This window comes from Ascaphus truei, chromosome 5, assembly GCF_040206685.1.
Source record: "Ascaphus truei isolate aAscTru1 chromosome 5, aAscTru1.hap1, whole genome shotgun sequence".
Classification (NCBI taxonomy): domain Eukaryota; kingdom Metazoa; phylum Chordata; class Amphibia; order Anura; family Ascaphidae; genus Ascaphus; species Ascaphus truei.
Window position 1 is genome coordinate 192,085,517 of NC_134487.1, and position 21,706 is coordinate 192,107,222.

At 45.2% G+C, this 21,706-nt stretch overlaps 1 protein-coding gene across 3 annotated transcripts in view; it reads right to left on the bottom strand.

Moving 5' to 3' along the window:
• Nucleotides 1–6,147: 6,147 nt before the first annotated feature.
• The window catches only part of POLB (DNA polymerase beta), a 32,721-nt gene continuing 17,162 nt past the window's right edge, over nt 6,148–21,706 (bottom strand). For 2 of the 3 annotated variants that reach the window (XM_075601542.1, XM_075601545.1), the window contains 4 exons: nt 15,664–15,750; nt 15,230–15,291; nt 9,723–9,862; nt 6,148–7,345 (listed from right to left, as the gene is read on the bottom strand). In XM_075601542.1, the coding sequence (XP_075457657.1) occupies nt 7,251–7,345; nt 9,723–9,862; nt 15,230–15,291; nt 15,664–15,750 (384 nt within the window). In that variant the 3' untranslated portion in view covers nt 6,148–7,250. The remainder of the gene's footprint in view (nt 7,346–9,722; nt 9,863–15,229; nt 15,292–15,663; nt 15,751–21,706) is intronic. The other variant, XM_075601543.1, reaches the window with a different exon arrangement.

Genomic DNA, 21,706 nt, shown 5'->3' on the forward strand with positions numbered 1-21,706 from the left:
CCCATCGGGGGCAACGCACCCCAGCTGCGAAGCCGGTAGCCCACGTGCGGGTGGTTTCCACCACAGACTCCGGACCGGTCATGGAACCAACTCCCAGCGAGACGTCGCATGCAGCACCTGTCCCGGTTTCATCGGTGCCTACAGCCAGGAGCGGAGCACATCTCAGAGCGGACCTGCAGCAGACGGACGGCAGGAGCAGACATCTCACCCCGGTCACAGTCGGTGACCGGCAAGCAGTTGGTTTGCTGGATTCAGGAGCTGCAGTGACCCTGGTCCAACCTGATATGGTCCGGCCAGAGGAATTGATCCCAGGCCCTGGGATACAGATCACTGTGGCCGACGGAAAGCCACGTTTCCTGCAAGTGGCCAGAATCTTTTTGGATTGGGGGGGGGGGGGGGGGCAGGGTGCGCGGGAGGTGGGGTTTTTACCCGGTTTGGATGCCGATGTTCTTCTTGGCAACGATCTGGGACCGATGACCTGCACCTATGACCGAGTGCCCAAACCCGCTGCAGTGGCAGCGGTTACCCAGAGCCAGACAGCGGCCATGGCAGCGACGCCAGTCCCCCAGCCTTTGGGACCAACGTTAGAGGGCGCGGAGGAGCCCGGGGAAGTAAGCCAGGATCAGTTGCAACCACAGACTGACTTACTGTTCCCCCTCACCCTTCCCCATTCCCCGGACAATGACATGACTGGGGGGTGGCCAGAATTAGGTGCCCAGTTTAGGGAGGCAGTGAAGACAGACCCTACCCTGGCCGGCGTGAGACTTCGGGCGTCCGAATCTCAGTCAGGGGAAGGCACTGAGCACTGCCTATGGTATAAGGAACTCCTGTATAGAGAAGAAGGCAACCCATGGATAGAGGAGGGATTGACCGGTAAGCAACAGCTAGTAGTGCCCCAGGGGTACCGACAGCAACTGTTACGGGTAGCTCACTCTATTCCGATAGCGGGACATCAGGGGGTCAACAGAACGCGAGCCCGGTTATTACAGCGTTACTACTGGCCGGGGGCATCTCGAGATGTGGGCAATTTCTGCCGCTCTTGTGATGCCTGCCAGCGAGTGGGTAAGGCGGGCGACCGTGTGAAGGCACCCCTGAAACCCCTACCGATAATAGGGGAACCCTTCCAGAAAGTAGCAATGCATCTTATAGGACCCCTTAGGATTCCTAGCAGGTCAGGGAAGCGCTACATCCTCACGGTGGTGGATTTTGCCACCCGGTACCCTGAGGCGGTAGCGCTTGGCAACATAGATGCCAAGACAGTGGCAGCAGCTTTGCTTAACATTTTTTCTAGGGTAGGTTTCCCTAGTGAGATCCTAACCGATCAGGGGTCGCAGTTCATGAGTGAACTGTTACATTGTCTCTGGGATGCATGCGGTGTACGGCACCAGCGCACTACCCCTTACCATCCCCAGACAAACGGATTATGTGAGAGGTTTAACGGTACCCTGAAGCAGATGCTTCGGACCTTTATAGAGGCGGAGGGGAAAGACTGGGAGATTCATTTACAGCACTTGCTGTTTGCCTACCGAGAGGTACCACAGAAATCTACAGGCTTCTCCCCCTTTGAGCTACTATATGGCCGCAGGGTACGTGGACCTCTGGACCTATTCCGTGAGGGATGGGAAGACTACTGCTACTGATGCTTCAGTGATTCAGTATGTAGTAGATCTCCGAGACCGGTTAGAGATGCTCATGGGGGTGGCCCAGGACCACCTCAGGGCCGCTCAGACCAAGCAAAAGCAATGGTATGACCGGAATGCCCGTAGCAGAGAATTCATCCCAGGACAGCAGGTGCTTGTTCTCAAACCCACTCGGGAGAACAAATTAATGGCTGCCTGGTCGGGACCGTACCCGGTTATCCGAAAGGTGAATGAGTGCAACTATGTTGTACAGTTAGAGCCTGAGAGGCACAAGACATATCACATTAACATGTTGAAAGAGTACAGAGCACAGAGTATGGGAGCAGTGATGGCCATTTGTAGCCCACTGCTGGAGGATCCGGCAAGCAATGCTCTGCCTGATCTCCTAGGGGAGGCGAGGCAGGGAACACACTGTGGGGCAGGTGGAGATAGGGGCACAGTTGAGTGCTAGGCAGAAGGGAGAAGCCAGGGATATGCTAGCTAAGTATGGGTCCCTCTTCACCGACATGCCAGGGACCACACATCTCACAAAACACCCAGTGCTCACAGGGGACCTGCGGCCTCTGCAAAAGCACGCTTATAGAGTGTCAGCAGAGGTCAAGACCAGTATGGAGAGGGAGATAGAGGAGATGCTGATCCTAGGGGTTATTACTCCGTCCCAGAGTCCTTGGGCAAGTCCGGTAGTCCTAGTTCCTAAGAAGGACAAGACAACCCGGTTTTGTGTGCACTACCGCTTGCTCAACGCTGGGACGGTGTCAGATGCCTACCCCATGCCCCGCATGGATGAGTTACTAGATGAACTCGCGGGGGCAAAGTATCTGACCACTATGGATTTGAGCAAAGGCTATTGGCAAATCCCCGACCCTGGAGGCTAGGGATAAGTCAGCATTCATCACTCCAAGTGGCCTCTATGAGTTTTTAGTGATGCCATTTGGGATGAAGAATGCCCCGGCTACCTTCCAACGCCTGGTCAATAGGTTACTGGAAGGGATGCAGAACTATGCCAGGGCTTACTTAGATGACATTGCTGTCTTTAGTAATTCCTGGGACTCCCATTTAGGACATGTAGCTGCGGTGCTAGATAGGATCAGGGAGGCTGGGCTTACCTTGAAACCCACTAAGTGTATGGTAGGGATGGCAGAGGTCCTGTACTTAGGGCACAGGGTGGGTGGAGGGCACCTCAAACCAGAGCCAGCCAAGGTAGAAGCCATCGTTCAGTGGCCTGTTCCAAAAAACAAGAAACAGGTCATGGCATTTTTGGGCACCGCAGGGTACTATAGGAAGTTTGTCCCACAGTACAACCTGATTTGACTAAGAAGCAACTGCCTGTGCTTATCACCTGGACTCCTGCCTGTGAAACTGCTTTCCAGGCACTGAAAACTGCGCTTGCTGGGGCCCCCATACTGGCTGCCCCAGACTATAACAAACATTTCCTCATACAGACTGATGCCTCGGACTATGGCATTCGGGCTGTGTTGAGCCAAGTGGGGGACGACGGTAGAGAGCACCCTGTGGTGTACCTCAGCCGAAAACTACTCCCCAGAGAAGTGGCCTATGCCACTATTGAGAAAGAGTGCTTGGCCATTGTGTGGGCACTCAAAAAACTCCAGCCCTATGTGTATGGAAGGGCTTTCACGGTCCTCACAGACCACAACCCCCTGAGTTGGCTGCAGAGGGCATCCGGGGAGAATGCCAAGTTGCTAAGGTGGAGCTTGGCCTTGCAAGAGTTTGAGTTTACTATTCAGCACAAAAAGGGTAGTGAAAACAGCAATGGTGATGGACTTTCACGTCAGGACTATCCCTCTGAGACTAAGTTCGTTAAGGGTGCCAGCAGTGCCCCACTCACCGTTAGGGCCAGTGGGCCACAGGTCACCCATTAAGAAGGGGAGGTGTAGAGGGAGAAAGGGGGTGGCCCGGTATTAAAGGGGTTGCACCCCATATGGCCATTCCCTGACCTCACCAGAGAGACAAGGGGTTAATTGGACTGCGGTCCAGGGATGAGGTTTGCACCTTGTTGTACCTTGAAAATGTATGTTCCCCTGTTTCATTATAAGCATGTATTTTAATGTTTTAAAGTGCATTTCTTTATCTCCAGTTCTGGAGGTCGCAGAGAGTTCATATTTGGCCAATATGTGGAGTCACTGTAAGCATTAAAAACTGGCAAGGGTCGACCCACTGAGCCCACCAGAATGGAACTTATTAATATGTGTAGATATTAAAGTGTATATGTATTTTATTTTGGATCTGTTCTGAAAATGCAGCCGCCATTTGCTAGGCTAATAAGTCATGAAGGGCAGACGGCTGAGTAGCCTAAGCACGGTGATCAAAAAGTAACTGCCTTGATTGTTACCCAATGTCTAGGGATTAAGTATTAGTCAATCAACAAATTCTGCCAGTCTAATTGTTACCCGAGGGCATGGATTAGTCTGTCTCCACATTAGAGAGTGGATACAGATAATTGTTCACCAATAGGCTGTGTTCAATGTTAAGAATAGGGTTGCACAGGTATATAAACTGTGTCAACCCTACAGTTTTTAGTTGTGCTGGAGTTATGCTTCTGATTCCATCTTGAATGTCACTGGACTGCTGGAGAATTGCTAGCGGATACTTCTCCATCCCCCAACCCTAAGTAAGTGTTACCGTCTTGTCTGTTAATTGTACTATATTGCTGTGTTCACCATTTTTAAGGAATAAATTATATTTTATTATATCTAAGCCTCGTTCAGTTCAACCCAGATATTTGGTGTTCATTATATCTTGTCATAAGCTACCGTGACATTGACCTCCTGGAATATTAAGAATCCAGGAGTTTTTATGATTACTGGAAGCCATTCAAAGGTTATTCATATCCACTTCTTTAAAGAAGGTTTCTGTATTGACACTACCATTTACTGAAGCTGTTAATTTGAGATCTAGAAAATCTACTGTTGTTGGATCGTTGGTGTGAGTAAAGATTAAGATATAACCATAGTTACCGTGTAGTGTTTGGGGCGAAAACCCAGATTGGAATAGGCTAGGGAAATTTGTCTTGGTATAGTAGTCGCTTAATTGGGAGTGAACACATTTTTCCATGACTTTGGATAGTATTGGGAGAAGAGAGATTGGCCTGTAGTTTGAGACAGTGTTTTTGTTCCCACTTTTGAAGATTGGGACAACTCTGGTAGTTTTCCATGTTTTAGGAATATGGCCTGCAGACAGAATAGAGTTGACTATGGAAGCAATTGGTTTGGCAATGGCTGGGGCACCAAGTCTTAGGAACTTAGATTGCAGTAAATCAGGTCCACATTGGCTGCTTAGTTTTAATTTGAGGAGCACTTGTGTAATCTCTTCAAATACTGGGACACATTAGATTATTTTTTCATTGGGAATGTTATTACAGGCATACCCCGGTTTAAGGACACTCACTTTAAGTACACTCGCGAGTAAGGACATATCGCCCAATAGGCAAACGGCAGCTCGCGCATGCGCCTGTCAGCACGCCCTGAACAGCAATACCGGCTCCCTACCTGTACCGAAGCTGTGCACAAGCGGGGAGACTATAGAGCCTGTTACACATGCGTTATTTACATCAGTTATGCACGTATATGACGATTGCAGTACAGTACAGGCATCAATATGTGGAAAAAAGGTTGTGCTTCACTTTAAGTACATTTTTGTGTTTCGCTTTACAACGTTTCGCTATCCAACGCCATTTTGAGTAACGCATTGTGTCGGATAACCGAGGACTGCCTGTATTATGCTTTGGACAGTGAAAGCAGCAAGGAGGCGAGTTTCTTTATACCTGCCCAGTTAAAATTAGTTGCCTGTCAAGCCCAGAAGGGAGGAGCAATGACGTACGTGTGTCTACTACGGTCATTGGACTCGATAAATAAGAAATAGCGTAAGAGTTTCCTCTTTCCCCACTGTCGCCCCTGTTTATATACACCATATATATTTCTGGTGTATATATACACATACACATACACAAGTACATACATAAGAATACACACATGTATATACATGAATACACACACCTTCTAATTTCATCCTCCCATCTTACTTTTGTTTTTCACCTTGTTCTTTTGATATCCTTGGAAAATATTCCAAGGATATCAAAAGACCAACGTGAAAACCAAAAGTAAGATGGGAGGATGAAATTAGAAAATTTGTGTGTGATATATACTGTATTAGGGGCAAAAATAAATAAGTGCACTCACCTGCTGATATAAAGACCTCACAGGTATATATTTTTACGTATTACTGTGTATGTATTTGCAAGACAGGAAAAATTCCTACTCTGCGCACTAGGACTGGTTAAGCTGAATTAAAGCTGAAAGTCTGCACTTCTATTGCATCTCGGTTGTTTCATTTCAAATCCATTGTGGTGGCGTACAGAGCCAAAATTATGAAAATTGTGTCAGTGTGCAATTATTTCCGGACCTAACTGCACATATTATAAGCCAATTAGGTAGATATATAACATGCTTGTTGAATTCTTTAAGGGTGGGTGGCATAAATAAAGTATATACAATATCGAATATCATTTATTCTATTTTTACTGTTCCACATCAAAAAACTGATTTGTCCGATCTTATGTCATTTATTTGTAACAGTCACATTTTTCGTCTAATAATTAATTACACGTCACCACTCGCCACTCACCACTCACCCACTATAAAGCTAAAAAGGAAATCTTTTACCCAGTCTTGTCTTCACAAAAATTACGACGATAATAAAAAAAATGTCTTACTTATTCTTCTCTGATTTGTTAATTCTGCCAATGTCACTACAGGAGAGGGGTTTGGCAGCCTTATTAATTTAGGTCTTGAGCTACATCAAATAGAGTTTAAAAATCAGTGAGCAGGGAAAATACTAGTGATGAAAAGAAACCCCGTAATGTACAGTATGGGGAGATATTTAAATAATAATACAAATAATAAATACACATGCAAGGGAAACTGCCCCTTTAAAATAAGTATATTAGAGGGATACATTATTTTTTTACAGATATGCATCACCTTGCATAGGACAGATACACATGCTCCTTTTCATATGTTACCTTAAAATGAATAAGGTTAATAGCAGGTTCCTCTTATGAGATAAAGGGTGTCTCATGCACAGGATGCTATAATCTAAAAGTAGTAATGACACCTCAATCCTATGAGATATGAAGGTATCTCATGCACAGGATTCCTATAATGTATCTGGGGTCCTTTTGCCTCCCTCTTATGAGATAAGAAAGGATGCATGCAATTCCTATAATGTAATAAGGGTAGTGACAGCACCTTGTTATATTGAGGTGCCCTCTTACCCATCTACCTACCTACTGCTTACATGTCCACACACACTTATAGTGCACATTACCACACAAGCCAAAGGTTTATTGATTCACACACACACACACACACACACACACACACACACACACACACACACACACACACACACACACACTATTATCTGGGTCACCATTTCTCCTCCATGTATTTTGATTTGTACGTCGTTGACATCTGGGTGGCATGTGTGAGACATGTCGTCAACAAGCCGGCGGCTTATATTTTATAAGTCGATGACATATCGATGACAACGCTGCTGTGTTGGGATTGTACTGTTATTGACGTGACCCTGCTTTCACTCGCTTCGATCCTTTGGCTCGCGGTATTTCCACTGGATGTAGTCAAAGACATCCTTCTCGCTGTCTACTGGGAGGGGCTCCCCAGCTATCCCTATTAAGGAGGTAAATAGAAGAGGGTCAGCTATGTTTGGTTACTATATATTAATAGTGAGTGGCACCTCCCTCTTTTGTAAAAAGAGGGTACCTCATACAAAGGAAATGTATATGTGAAAAGGTCATTGGTACCTCCTCATTTAATTAGAGGGCACCTTTGGCACATGATGTTGTTACGGTCATTGGTACCTGATATGTAATAAGAGGGCGACTTACCCAACACTAACAACAGTTATGGTATCGACCACTTATGAGGACTCCTGTGTATGATTCACCTCCTTGTTACATAGGAGGGAGATACCAGACCCTAACAACATACAGTATATGAATCTAGTTTGTGAGAAGCTATTTTATGAAATAAGAGGTATATAGTGTTGTGACGGTGAGGGGGTAACCAGGCTCTTAAAAGTCAAGCCCTGTTTTCGTTACCCCTGATCTGAGTATAAAGGTTCGGGAGTGTTGGCTCTTGAGCCAAGGAATGTTACAAGAATAACCTGTCATTTGCGGTAATAAAGAATTTTTGTGTTTTTACCTTCCAGGGATGCCAGTGAGCAGGGATTGCTAGAGCACGAGTTTCAAGAGGGTTTTGTGGAGAAATTGTTGTCAGAATGTGCCTAGGTATTTGGGGTCTGGAGTTGTCGGTTCCCCTAAAAATGTACCCGGGAATCATGCTTGATTCTCGGATACATGTAGGCACATTGTCCGGCAATATCTCCCCTTGAAAACACTTGCGCGACTCACCGCTAGGGTTCCCTGCTTCAGCATAGTCCAGAAAGGTAAATGGGGCAAAGGGATGAAAAGTGTCTCTGTAACTATAAGGGGTCCCTAATTTAAGGGGGATACCCCCAGTTAATGCCCAGAACCTATATTGTGGTACTTGGGTGCTCCAAAACGTAGATAAAGTGGTGAAGGGACTCTCAGAGTCCAGTCTGATTCCAGTAGCTAGTGTGTGGGGAATAAGGGCTGATAGAAATAAAAGTGCACCATTCTATTCCCCATAACCAGAGTACTTAGACTGGTATTAAGGTATATTTTATTAATACCGTCATAGTGATGCTATGTACTAATGTGTACTGTAAATTAGCTGGGACTTTCAGAACCGATGTTCCGACAGGCTGCCAGGGCTACTAAGTTGGTGCCAGTAAGTCTGCTGGACATCAGAGTTGAAAGCAACCAGAGGATGCCAGAGGTGTGAAAGCCATTTGGGTAACAGGGAAAGGCTCAAGTATTAAATATATATTGCCATGCTCAATAGCACTCCTCTTTGACATCTATACGTGTATATATATATCCCCCGGTCAAAAGGAGTCCAAGTTCTCAGAAGAGAAGGGAGCGGTGGCGTGTGGAACTTCACGCCGATTTGGGAACCAGAAGATTTCAGGCTAAGTCCTGGTCAGGTGAAAATTCTTATTTAGTGTTCCCTGCACCTAGAACAGTCTAATTTTCGACCCCCAGTAAGTGTGCTTTTCGTCTGTATTTTGTGTTCCACTGAGTGTATGCCTATTTCTGTGAATAAAGTACAATTTATTTAATTATCTTGTTTTGCTCAATGAATGATCTTGGTAAAGGTGTACAATAAACCTGGTCTCCCGTGGCAACTGTACCCTATAAACATATAGGAATACTGTACAGGAGAAGCCCTCTTATCACATAAAGGGGCAGGGCCACTGATACTTGCCTTTTAAAAATCCTGTGTGATACAACCTCATCACTTGTTAACCCCTTCAATGCCCCATGACTTTGCTAACAAATCACAAGGTCTTGTCGTTTGCGAGGGGAGATCTGAACGTGATATGACTAGAAGAGGAGACTCCTCTTCTGTTCACGTAATCAGTTATGTCATAATCATGGGGCGCGATCACATGATTACAGTGTGACCGAGGGGCCGTGGCACTCTAGTGCACCTCTGGCACTCAAAGGGTTAATAGCACCCAGTATCTCCCCTCTCATGTGAGGGTGTCTCATGCATAGCAAGTATCCCAATAAGTTAATTCTGTAACTGCCACCTATCTCTTGTAATAAGTGTGTCACTAACCCTATAAAAGGGGAGGTGCCACTTATGCATGTTAACATTTGAACTATTAGTTGTGCTCCCATGTGAGCCATGGGGGAATGGAACATCCCAAGAGCAATTGAGAAGGCATGAGCCAATCAGATTGCTTGGATTCTAAATGTTACACGAGTGAGGCACCTTTATGGTGAGGTAAGAAGCTGCATTCCGATTGGTTATATGGGAGAGAAGTCAATCAGTGATCTGAGTGACAGTCCCATCTGATGGTGTTTATGGATAAAAGGGGCAGTTGGGGGTGGGGGGTCATTTTGGTGTCCTGATAGGAGAAGGCTAATGTTGTCCTTGCAATGGGGAGGAGACTAACCTGTGACTCCGAGCGGGCGTAGCGTGTACTCATTCAGGGTGAAGCCTTTCTCCAGGGCGTGGGTGCGCATATTCTTGTTGAAAATATCACTGCCGGTGAAATAGAGTACCCCGCAGTAATACTGGTCTTTTGGGATCAGCCTGAAGCGAGGGAAAATATAACTTAGAATAAATTATATATATTAATATACATACATACATAAATATACACACAAATACATACTAGAACAGCGTTTCCCAAATGGTGGGTCGCGACCCGGCACCGGGCCACGGCACCAAAATTGCCGGGTCAACAGCGAGGCTGGCCGCGCGGTGTCTCCCGTCCCCCCTGCTCAATTTAAAAAAAAATGGGGGTGATTCCCCCCGCGGTCCCGCGCGCTTGCGCAGGGCCCGCTCCCTTCCTCCCCCCGCTCCCAACGTGGGACGGAGGAGGAAGTACCAGATCCAAGTGCGGCCCGCTTCCCCCCGCGGCCAGCTTCCGAGCTCACCTCCCATGGCACCCCCTCCCGAGCCCACCTCCCGTGCCCCCAAGCCCACCTCCCGTCCCGGGAAGCAGGGGATATCGGGGGCAGCAGGGGAAAGCGTCCGGCGGCAAGGTAAGTCACCCCACCCAGTCACTGCCTCCCACCCAAGTGCCCCTGGGCCCCCTCCCTCCCACCCAAGTGCCCCTGGGCCCCCTCCCTCCCACCCAAGTGCCCCTGGGCCCCCTCCCACCCACCCAAGTGCTCCTGGGCCCCCTCCCACCCACCCAAGTGCCCCCTCCCTCCCACCCAAGTGCCCCCTCCCTCCCACCCAAGTGCCCCCTCCCTCCCACCCAAGTGCCCATGGCCCCCTCCCTCCCTCCCTCCCTCCCACCCAAGTGCCCATGGCCCCCTAACCCAAGTGCCCATGGCCCCCTAGTGCCCATGGCCCCCTAGTGCCCATGGCCCCCTCCCTCCCACCCAAGTGCCCCTGGCCCCCTCCCTCCCACCCAAGTGCCCCATGCCCCCTCCCTCCCACCCCTGGCCCCCTCCCTCCCACCCAAGTGCCCCATGCCCCCTCCCTCCCTCCCACCCAAGTGCCCCTGGCCCCCTCCCTCCCACCCCTGCCCCCCCCTCTCCCACCCCTGGCCCCCCCTCTCCCACCCCTTGCCCCCCCTCTAAAGTGCCCCTGGCCCCCTCCCTCCCACCCAAGTGCCCCTGGCTCCCTCCCACCCCTGGACCCCTCCCTCCCACCCAAGTGCCCCTGGCCCCCTCCCTCCCTCCCACCCAAGTGCCCCTGGCCCCCACCCAAGTGTCCCTGGCCCTCTCCCACCCCTTGCCCCCCCTCTCCCACCCCTTGCCCCCCCTCTCCCACCCCTTGCCCCCCCTCTAAAGTGCCCCTGGCCCCCTCTCCAGTCACACACATCCGTCGTTACCTGTAATTCACTGTTTGTGTCTGTGTGCGTATAGGGGAGAGCGAGTGTGTGTGTGTGTGTGTGTATCAGTGTGTGTGTGTGTGTAGCAGTGTCTGTGTGTGGCTGCGTGTGTGTCAGTGGCTGCGTGTGTGTGTATCAGAGGCTGTGTGTATGTATCAGTGTGTGTGTCAGTGGCTGCGTGGCTGTCAGTGGCTGTGTGTGTGTGTGTGTATCAGTGGCTGTGTGTGTATCAGTGGCTGTGTGTGTGTATCTGTGGCTGTGTGTGTGTCTGTGCAGGCCCTATAGACCAGTATAGGCGATAACATTTTTAGTGGGTCACGAAGGAGAAGTTCAAAAATAACCGGGTCACGGAAAAAAAAGTTTGGGAAACCCTGTGCTGAGCAAAACAAAGTTTGAATTTTCTTGTGGTGCACCCTATATACTGCTTATTGCAGGGGCACTGCACAAGATGTATGATATTAGTTGAATCACAAGTCATGAAATGTTTTATATTGAAGATCTTACCCGTATGATTGGATTTAAAAACATGTAACATTCTTTGCCCCATGTAAATTCAGTTTGCCAGTTTTACATTTTAGGCATTTATAGAAGCCCTTAGTGTCCAAAAATGTAGTTTTGACACTTTTTGATAAGTTGGTTTGAGACAACTAGGTGCCAATTTGTTTTTTAGTGCATCTGATTTTGTAAATAATACACGTGGGGCTTTAGGAAGGTGTGCTTGAAGAATAGGGTCTTTTAAAACCAAGTGCCAATGTTTTTTAATGTCTGTAGCTAAAGGGTTAAACCGTGTAATAAATGGAATATCAATTTTGTTATCAATATTTGTTGTGTTTTGATTTTTTTTTAGAATTATATTTAAGAAGGTAATTTCTATCAATATTATGTATTTTGGTATAGGCTTGTTCCAATGTGGCTTTTCTATAATTTGTTGATGTAAATTTGGACAACATGGTTTTCGCTTGTTGTTCATATATGATGTTATTAGAGCAGTTTCTTTTCACTCTTCTTAGGTCACAAGTCGGAACAACTATACCTGCCAGATGAGAGCCCCACACAGGTGACAGGTGTAGATAATGAGATTAAGAACCCATAACATATATAAAAAAAGTATTTAACTATTGCAAAAGAACATTAATAAGTAATATAATTAAAATCAATTAATAATATAAATATACTTTCATACTATAGTTCACTAGAACAAATGGCAGTATAGATAGTTACACGAAATAAATCCAGCACAAGTGTTGGATATCCAGTTCGTGCAACGGATCCTGCAGCTACGTGTTCCTTTATTGCAATTAAAGACTAGGATTTTATCCTGACATGTCCATTATTATCTACTAATTCGTAAGTAGAATCTGTGCTTGCGTTGTATGTCACTAAACATACTTACGTCACCATATTTGGCTATCTTTTTTATTTCCAGGTCTCACCCCGTTTTGGATTCCACAGATTGGACTTCCATCATATCATATCCCCACACGTGTTTATTATTTTAAACATTGTTTATAGTGGTTTGCGCCCTTTGTTTTTTCTTCCCTTATATTTATTGGAGTTGTGTGTTTCCTACACATTGGGGCAGCATCCACAGCATCCATCCTTTAATCTGCTTGTTATTATATTTTGCGCACCTGTATTTTATATATATATACACATATATATACACATATATATACATATATATATATATATATGTATATATATATATAGATACACACACACACACACACACACACACACAGTTATGGTGGGTGAAAAAGGCGACAAGAAACCTCCACCGCTAGATGATAATGGTGAAAGGCGGGGTTGCAGACCTGTCTAAGACATGCAAATGAGCATACAGGAATATTTCCATTTGCTATATGCTTTGCTGTGGAGGGGTTTTGTCACTTTTTTTACCCACCATAACTTAACTAAGTTAATATATATATATATATATATATATATATATATATATATATATATATATATATATATACAGCTAAACCCCGTTATAACGCGCCTCGTTATACCGCGGTTTTCCCGTGGCTCCCGTTTAAAAAAAAAAAAAAAAAAAATTAAAAATTTTTTTTTTGCACACTGCACACACTGCACACACACTGCTCATTGCTCACACTGCCACACTGCACACACACTGCACACTGCACACACACTGCACACACACTGCACACACACTGCTCATTGCTCACACTGCACACACTGACACACTGCACACACACTGCTCATTGCTCACACTGCACACACTGACACACTGCACACACACTGCTCATTGCTCACACTGCACACACTGCCACACTGCACACTGCACACACACTGCACACTGCACACACACTGCACACACACTGCACACACTGCTCATTGCTCACACTGCACACACTGCACATTGCTCACACTGCACACACTGACACACTGCACACACACTGCTCATTGCTCACACTGCACACACACTGCTCATTGCTCACACTGCACACACTGCACACACTGCACACACACCGTACACTGCACAAACACTCCTCATTGCTCACACTGCACACACTGACACACTGCTCATTGCTCACACTGACACACACTGCTCACATACTGCTCACACTGACACACACTGCACAGACACTGCTCATTGCTCACACTGCACACACTGACACACTGCTCATTGCTCACACTGACACACACTGCACACTGCTCACACTGACACACACTGCACACACACTGCTCACACTGACACACACTGCACACTGCACACACTGACACACACTGCACAGACACTGCTCATTGCTCACACTTACTGCACACAGCTCTCACAGTACACTCACATGTCAGCAGCCCACCCCACCCCCCCTCTCACATGTCAGCAGCCCACCCCACCCCCCCTCTCACGTCAGCAGCCCACCCCACCCCTCCTCTCACATGTCAGCAGCCCACCAGCCCGTTTTTCACATGTCAGCAGCCCACCAGCCCGTTTTTCACATGTCAGCAGCCCACCAGCCCGGTGGAGGTTGGAATAATGACATCACCCGCAGGGGGCGGAGAGCGGACGGCTTGATTGACAAGAAGAGGGCTGTGGGCGGGGCGACTGAATGAGGCCAGGCAGTAAGAGTGCCCGGATGTGGGATGCTTGTTCTGCAGTCATTGGTGCCATATAGGAGGAGGTAAGTGGGCGTGGCTTGCATCCTTTACCCCCCTTTGTCTCTATGGCAACTCCTCCTGCCCGGATGATTTGCAGTGCAGGGTGGGCGGAGGTGAGTCAGAGCCGGGCGTGGTGGACCCGGCCGGGGAGGGGGAGCCTCGCGCTCCGGGACCCTCTCCCAGCCTCTCCTCCCCACCCCTCTCCCTCCTTCCCGCCGCTCACCAGGACTCAGTGACCGGAGCTGCAGCTAACCCAAGTCCCGCAGGCTGTGCGAGGTGCTGGTATCTGTCACACCCTCCCTGACCCCACACAGCGGCTCTGATGCTGGGCGTAGCGGTGATGACGAACAGGTAGGGGACTCTGCATTAAAGCCTGAGAGAGATTAGTGTCTCCTCACCCTGCCCACCCCTTCTCACCATCACACACACACACACACACACACACACACTCTGTCTCTCTCTCTCTCACACACGCACGCACACACACACTCTGTCTCTCTCTCTCTCACACATGCACGCACACACACACACACACGCTGGGAGGACACAGACACGTGCAAAACCAGGGGGCTGAGAGGGAGGACGGATGAATCGCCGCCATTTAAAAATTTTTTTTTATTTATTTATTTATTTAACTTCCTTTTCTCCTCACACCCGATCAGGAGCGCGGCGGCCATTTTTTTTTTTAATTAGCGCGACCCCGTTACTAACGCGGTGGACTCGGGGTGGACCCCGAGCACCGCGTTATAACGGGGTTTAGCTGTATATATATACAGTGTTCGAAAAACCTATACATTTGCAAGCCCCGGGCGAGTGGATTTAACATCGTGGCGAGCTCCTATTGGCCCAAGCAGCACACGTGTGGTACTAGGTGGCGAGTAGATTTTTTTGTTCGGCGAGTAGATTTTTTGGTGATTTGTCGACCACTGTATATATATATATATATTAACTTAGTTAAGTTAACTGTATGTCCATCTATCTGATATTACCTTATATCAATTCTGCGGTATGGATATTCTTCGTCCCCCTCATCAGGCATACGGCAAACACCCTGAGGAAGTCACAAGAAAATGGGATGAGATCTATTCTGTTACCCTGCACTGGGAGGATCATACGTAGCATCTGTCTGTGTCTACCTATTTGGAGAAGGACAGATGCTACAGAACATAGGTCTCTTCGGTCTGTGTCACTGTCACCCTGCACTGGGAGGTACAGATTTCACAGGTGATGTTTCTTTTCTGTCTGTGTCACCCTGTGGTGGGAGAAAGACTCAAAGGGCTGTAGGTCCCTTCTGTCTGTGTCACTGTGGCATCCTGCTATGTAAGAGACAGACTTCATAAGCACCATTTAGAACTCTACTACAGTTTACAGACCCGTTTCCTATGGATTAGATTGCAAGCTCCTTTAGTTAGGTCGCCTTTACCATGAACTTGGTGTCCCCCTTCACCAATGTGTCCGTGATAAACTTGCACTCCTCCAGCCACTGAATCACCTGGTGTAATAAGTGCGGCTGGAAGAAGAAAAAAATATAAGTATTGTAGGATTTGCAATTATATTTGTATTGTCATGTAACATACCTCCTTCTTCCCCATTTTCCTTTTTGTACCCCTATACCTGGAAACCTGACTAACATTTGTTTCAAATATAGTAATAATAACAATTGAGATATATATATATATATATCTATATATATATATATAGAGATATATATATATATATATATATAACAAAAATCATCATTATCCTCTTCAGCCCTAGTCAATCTACTGCTGTATGAAGGCATCCCCAAGGATCTTCCAGATACTGCGGTTGCAAGCCTCTTCTCTACGTTCTTCCAATCGCATCATCACATCTTACTTTTGGTCGTCGTCTTGTTTTTTAATCTCTGTTGGAATCCAGTCAAGTAACATCTCTGTCCAACAATAGTCATTTCTTGCCATACGCCCGGCCCACAGCCATTTTAATTTCTTCACCCTTGTAATTATGTCCCAGACTTTTGTTTGGTTTCGAACAAATACATTCTTTGTCCTGTCTCTTTGGGTAATACCCAGCATACACACTCCATACTTCTTTGAGCTGTCTGAAGCTTTTGAATTATCTTCGCATTTAGGGTCCAAGTCTCACATCCATATGTGAGCACGGGCAGAATACACGGTTTGAAAACTTGAAGCAAAGTGGAAAGTTCTCATGGAAGATTGTCTTGTTTCCATCATTCTCCTGTTGATTTCATTCAAAAGGTTCCCATCCATTGTTACTTGCAGACCTATGTAGATAGTTTGACTTTTTCTAGTTCTATTTAATTTAGTACGACCTTTGCAGACAACACAGTTGTTGAACATCACTTTGGTCTTGCTGAAATTCATATGGAAGCCCACTTTCTTACTTGCTTCTGCGGGTTCTCCGATTTGTTGTTGGAGGTCTTCTGGACATGTGGCAAAAATAACAATGTAATCTGAAGATCGTAGGTGACTCAAGTATTCACCATTCATTTTGATTCCTTTCTCTTCCCAATACAATTTTTTGAACAATTCAAGTGATGCTGTGAAAAGCTCTGGTGACCTGTCACACTCCCTTGTTGATCCATATCTTGCTTGGTGATGTGGTGTCTCCCTACCGCACTGCCTTGCTGAACCTTGCCCGTATCTCATGTAATCTAATGGTTGATGTGTATTCTCGCAAATTTTCTTTATCGTTATCAATGTACGTTTCTTCAACACAGCCTTTTTAATGCATTTTGATCTGCTGTGTTGTACAGAATCAAATGCTTTTTTGTAACCTACGAATCCGAAGCTTAGCGGTAGATCATATTCATTACTTTGAGAAATTACATCTTGTACAACTTGGATGTGGTCCGTTGTGTTATATCCACTGCGAAATTCTGCTTGTTCTCTAGGCTGGCCTAAGTTCAGGGTCTTTTGCAGCTGATTCGGGAGTATGTTCATTAGAATCTTGTAAGTGATTGGAAGTAGACCGATTGGTCAGTAGTTCTTGAGGTCTTCTTGTCTCCTTTCTTGTGGATGAGGATAACCATGGCATTGCTACATTGTTCTGAAACTTTCCTATTCTTCAAGTAGCATGCAAGGAGTTTACCAACGATTTTCTCTACTTCTTCCCCAGCTTCTTTCAAGATTTCAGTTTAATTCCATCTTCCCGGGGCACTATCCATTCTTCATCTGTTTTATTGCCTTTGCAACTTCTTCTGGAAGGACACATGGTACATCACTCGTCCTCTGCTGGATTATGCCCTGTGTTTTCTGAGTTCTCGTACAATTTCCTGTAGAAGTTCTCAAGTCCTCTTTATGATAACTGCACAGTGTTTTATTGTTGATTCATCGTCTTGTTTGCGTGCAATAATTTGTTTTTTTCCAGTCATAAGTCGCTGCTTCTTCTTCCATTTAAGCTTTTCTTGATAGTCTTCACCATATCAGTTACATTTTCTTACATCTTCAGTTATACGTTTGCAAATTGTCAGAGCTCTATATATTCAATTATTGGTCCTGTGTCTTGGGATTGCTTAATTTCTTGTCGTCTCCTCAGTAATTGCTTTGTCGCAGATATTTTCTTATGTATGGTGGTTACTAATGTAATATAAGGAGTTAATAGTAAGCAATATAGATGATAGGCTTCATTCACCCTGTGATGACACAGAGAACTGTGTCACAGGAGGGAAAAGAGTGAGGGGAACTGTTGAAAGGGTCAGGTTCCAGGACGAGAGGAGAGCAGCAGCCTCGGGGGAGTAGAGGCATAGGAAAGGTTCCCCTAGTAAAGGAGAGATTAGGCCCCCCTGTTTGTTGTGTTTTAGTTAGTGACAGTGTCCTAACAGTTAGGATCCCTACACAATGGTAAGAAGATATATGCAGGTCCCAGAGAGAGAATGCAGATATACCAATATACCACTGAGAGCTGCTAAGATAGGGCTCTGGAATGTCAGGGGATCAGCCCCACCAGTGGATCCCCATACACAGAGTTTATATATCTCCTGAAGAAGTAGCAGTTCCATGTCTGGAATGGAGGATAATAATAATCTCCCCAGGACAGGACCTCAGAAGGGGCCCAAAATAGCAGGATCACATGGATAATGCTAAACAAGCTAAACCAGAGGGGTCTGGTCCCACACAAGTATTTCTCAGTAACAAGTGTATGCACCTCCCAGGGGTGTTAATAGAAGGGACACAGGGAAGAACTATGTCAAATAGAAAATAACGCTGTTGTGCATTCTGGAGTGCGCTGATTATAATGAGGCATGGTGTATGTGGATCGGGGGAGGAATGATAGGAGGTCTGTCGGGGGGAAAAATGTAGTCCTAGAGGTTATAGTACTACGACTGGTCTCCAGCTACAGACATAAAAAAGATCCCACCTGCAGGTAAATGCTATATGGCTCCGTCGGGGGATTGAGTATAGGGTAATGGAGGTAAAGAAAGCCTTCTTACCTCCTATATTGAACTCTCTCGTTTGACTCTGAGTCCCGCTATCCAAGAAGATCCACTCCGCACACCCGCGGCAACAAGGGTACCTCCTCCTCCAGGTGCCCCCGAAAGCGGAGTGTAACAAATAGTGCTGTTACATATTCCAGGGCACTCACACGATATCCATAACATCAATAATAGAAAAAATAGGGTACCCAGGTTGTGAAAAAACCTCAAAGGATTTATTTGAACATAATTAAGTGGTATTCACTAAGGAATAGTCCTCCCAAGCAAGTGTTGCGCTTTCTCAAGGAGTAATGGACATACCGGAAGTAAGCACATATATATATATGTGCTGAATAATTAAGAAAAACACATCAGAAGCAGCTGATTGTAGTATGTTAGTATACAGATATTTTAATCAATTAAAAATATAAAAACAACACACACTGAAACCAAATGATAAAGAACATTATAAAAAAGACAATAAATCCTAATTACCATAACAAACATATACTCTATAAATATAATCCATAAATAGTAAAATCAATGGATATGTTTAATATGGACGGCAATCAAAGGGTAAATCTAAATTCAATGCATCAATATATAATTGTCTGTTTATACTAATACTAAGGTAGAATACTATATATAAAATAAATATTCAATCAAAATATAAAAATGAGAGCATATAGAACCTAGAATACATTCCAACAGATGATGCATAATGAAGTGCTACAAAATGAAGAAAGAACAGGAGGGCCCCACTAATACGGCGGGTTCCGTTCTGAGGACCCACCGAAAAGCGAAAATCGCCGGAAAGCGGAACCGGCGATTTTTGTTAGATGCGCATGCACAGACCGGCAATGCGCGGACATGGCGGTCCCCTTCTCAGCACCGCCGTACCGCCGAAAAGCGGGGCGCCGAGGAGTGGGGCCCTGCTGTACTACATTGAAAAGAAACATTTATGTGTTGAGACAAAATATCAAAGAAAGCAATTACCACCTGTATATCATTAGTATCCATATTAAATGTATCTACCGAGGTAGTAATGTAAGTAAAATGTTACCTTTATTTTAATTGATTAAAATGTCTGTATACTACCATACCACAATCAGCTGCGTCTGATGTGTTTTTCTTAATTATTCAGCACATATATATATATGTGCTTACTTCCAGTATGTCCATTACTCCTTGAGAAAGCGCAACACTTGCGTGGGAGGACTATTCCTTAGTGAATACCACTTAATTATGTTCAAATAAATCCTTTGAAGTTTTTTCACTACCTGGGTACCCTATTTTTTCTATTATTGATGTTATGGATATTGTGCGAGTGACCTGGAATATGTAAAAGAACTATGTCAAAAATGATAGCTGCATGGAAGGAACAATGTACAACATTGTTGTATATATGAATGAAGTGTTCCCAAGCCAGGGAACATTGAATAAAGATTGAAGTTATACTATAAAAACTTCTGGCGCCCATCATTATCATCGCCTAGCCAACCACATACAGCTCCCTTGGACAACGTAATTTATTCTGATGTAAACACACACCCTACACCGATGTAGCCTCCCAAAGATGCCAGGGAGGGTTCCGCTAATCCTGTTTTTTTGTTAGGGATGTCTCCAGTTTTTTCTGTGCTTTCAACTACAATCTTCATAAGTGAACATGAGGAGCAAGAGAAAGTAAGAGGCTGAGTACCGGCACCTTTTATATTACAGAAAAGCACTGGGCAATATATAGTCCATTTCATTCTTGATTCCATTGGGTCCATTACATGTCCATTTTCTATTAGGATTCTTCTTGAAGAATGAAATCACGATGTAGAATTTCTCCCATTCTGCATATTTTACCAATCGTCTCGATGTTTATTCCTGTTACCGTAACCATACTTATCAACTGATGCTTCGTCTTTGTGCTGGGCACCAGTCTTTGCATTGACATCTCCCATAACGATCTTGAGGTTACAATTTCTTTTGTTGTTAAATTGGTTGATTTCATGGTAGAAGTCTTCTGCCTCACTGTGTGCGTGACTTGATGTTGGAGCAGACACTTGCATTATTTAAGCCTGCATCTCTTTGTCGACTGAAAGACAGTTCTGGCTGCTCTTTCTGATGAGCTATGTTGTTTCTCCGTATCTTATTAACAATGACGACTACTCCACAGATCCTTCCATCATCTGCACCTCTGTAACAGAATAGGTGTCTGCTTTTCAGCGCAATGAGCCTTCATCTTCTCACTTCACGAAGGCCAACAATATCCTATTTAATCTTTTCAAGTTTGTCTTCCAGTTCAGCTTCACTGGAGAGAGTCCATATATGTATAATTGATCTCCATATTCACCTCTTACTTTGACTGTGTATACAGCACTTTATAGGATTTATATTAATTTGAATGAACTTAAAATAAATCTGTGCGAATATAGCATAAAACATACAATACCAAATTGAACCCCACTACCTATATTAACCCTTCAAAGCTAGGGGGTCTGCAATGCATTGTGCAGAGTCCACTGATAGTTAAAGGGTTATGGGAAAGACCTACATAGAGGGCAAAAAACAAATGTTTTTTCTAATCAAGTTATGAATAGAATTTGTTTCCTTTCTCCAGATTTAGTCAGTTTTTAACTTGTTTCATGTGAAAAATTGACATTTGTAACGAGCTTTCGAGATTTTTCCTCTCTTTCTCAGGTGAAGCAGTTCTAAAACAAACCAGACACACAGTATTATATAATTAATAGCGTTAACTGGGAAAGTGACCTCAAATATACACCAATAAACAAAGAAGCCCCAATGTACATCCAATATGGCACATTTAGTTAATTTATATATGTGTTTTCTGCTTATAAATATGGGTCATTTAGTACAATCCTTTGGCCAAAACATATTAAGATGTTGCCACGTCAAGGTTAGACCCTATCAGCAGGTACCCACATTACCAATTTTATACTGTGTCCTTTGTATTTCCTCCACTGCATGGAGAAAAATGGAAACATAACAATGATCTAGTCAACAGCATGGGATGTGTGACATGTATTCGGTGCCTATGGGGTTA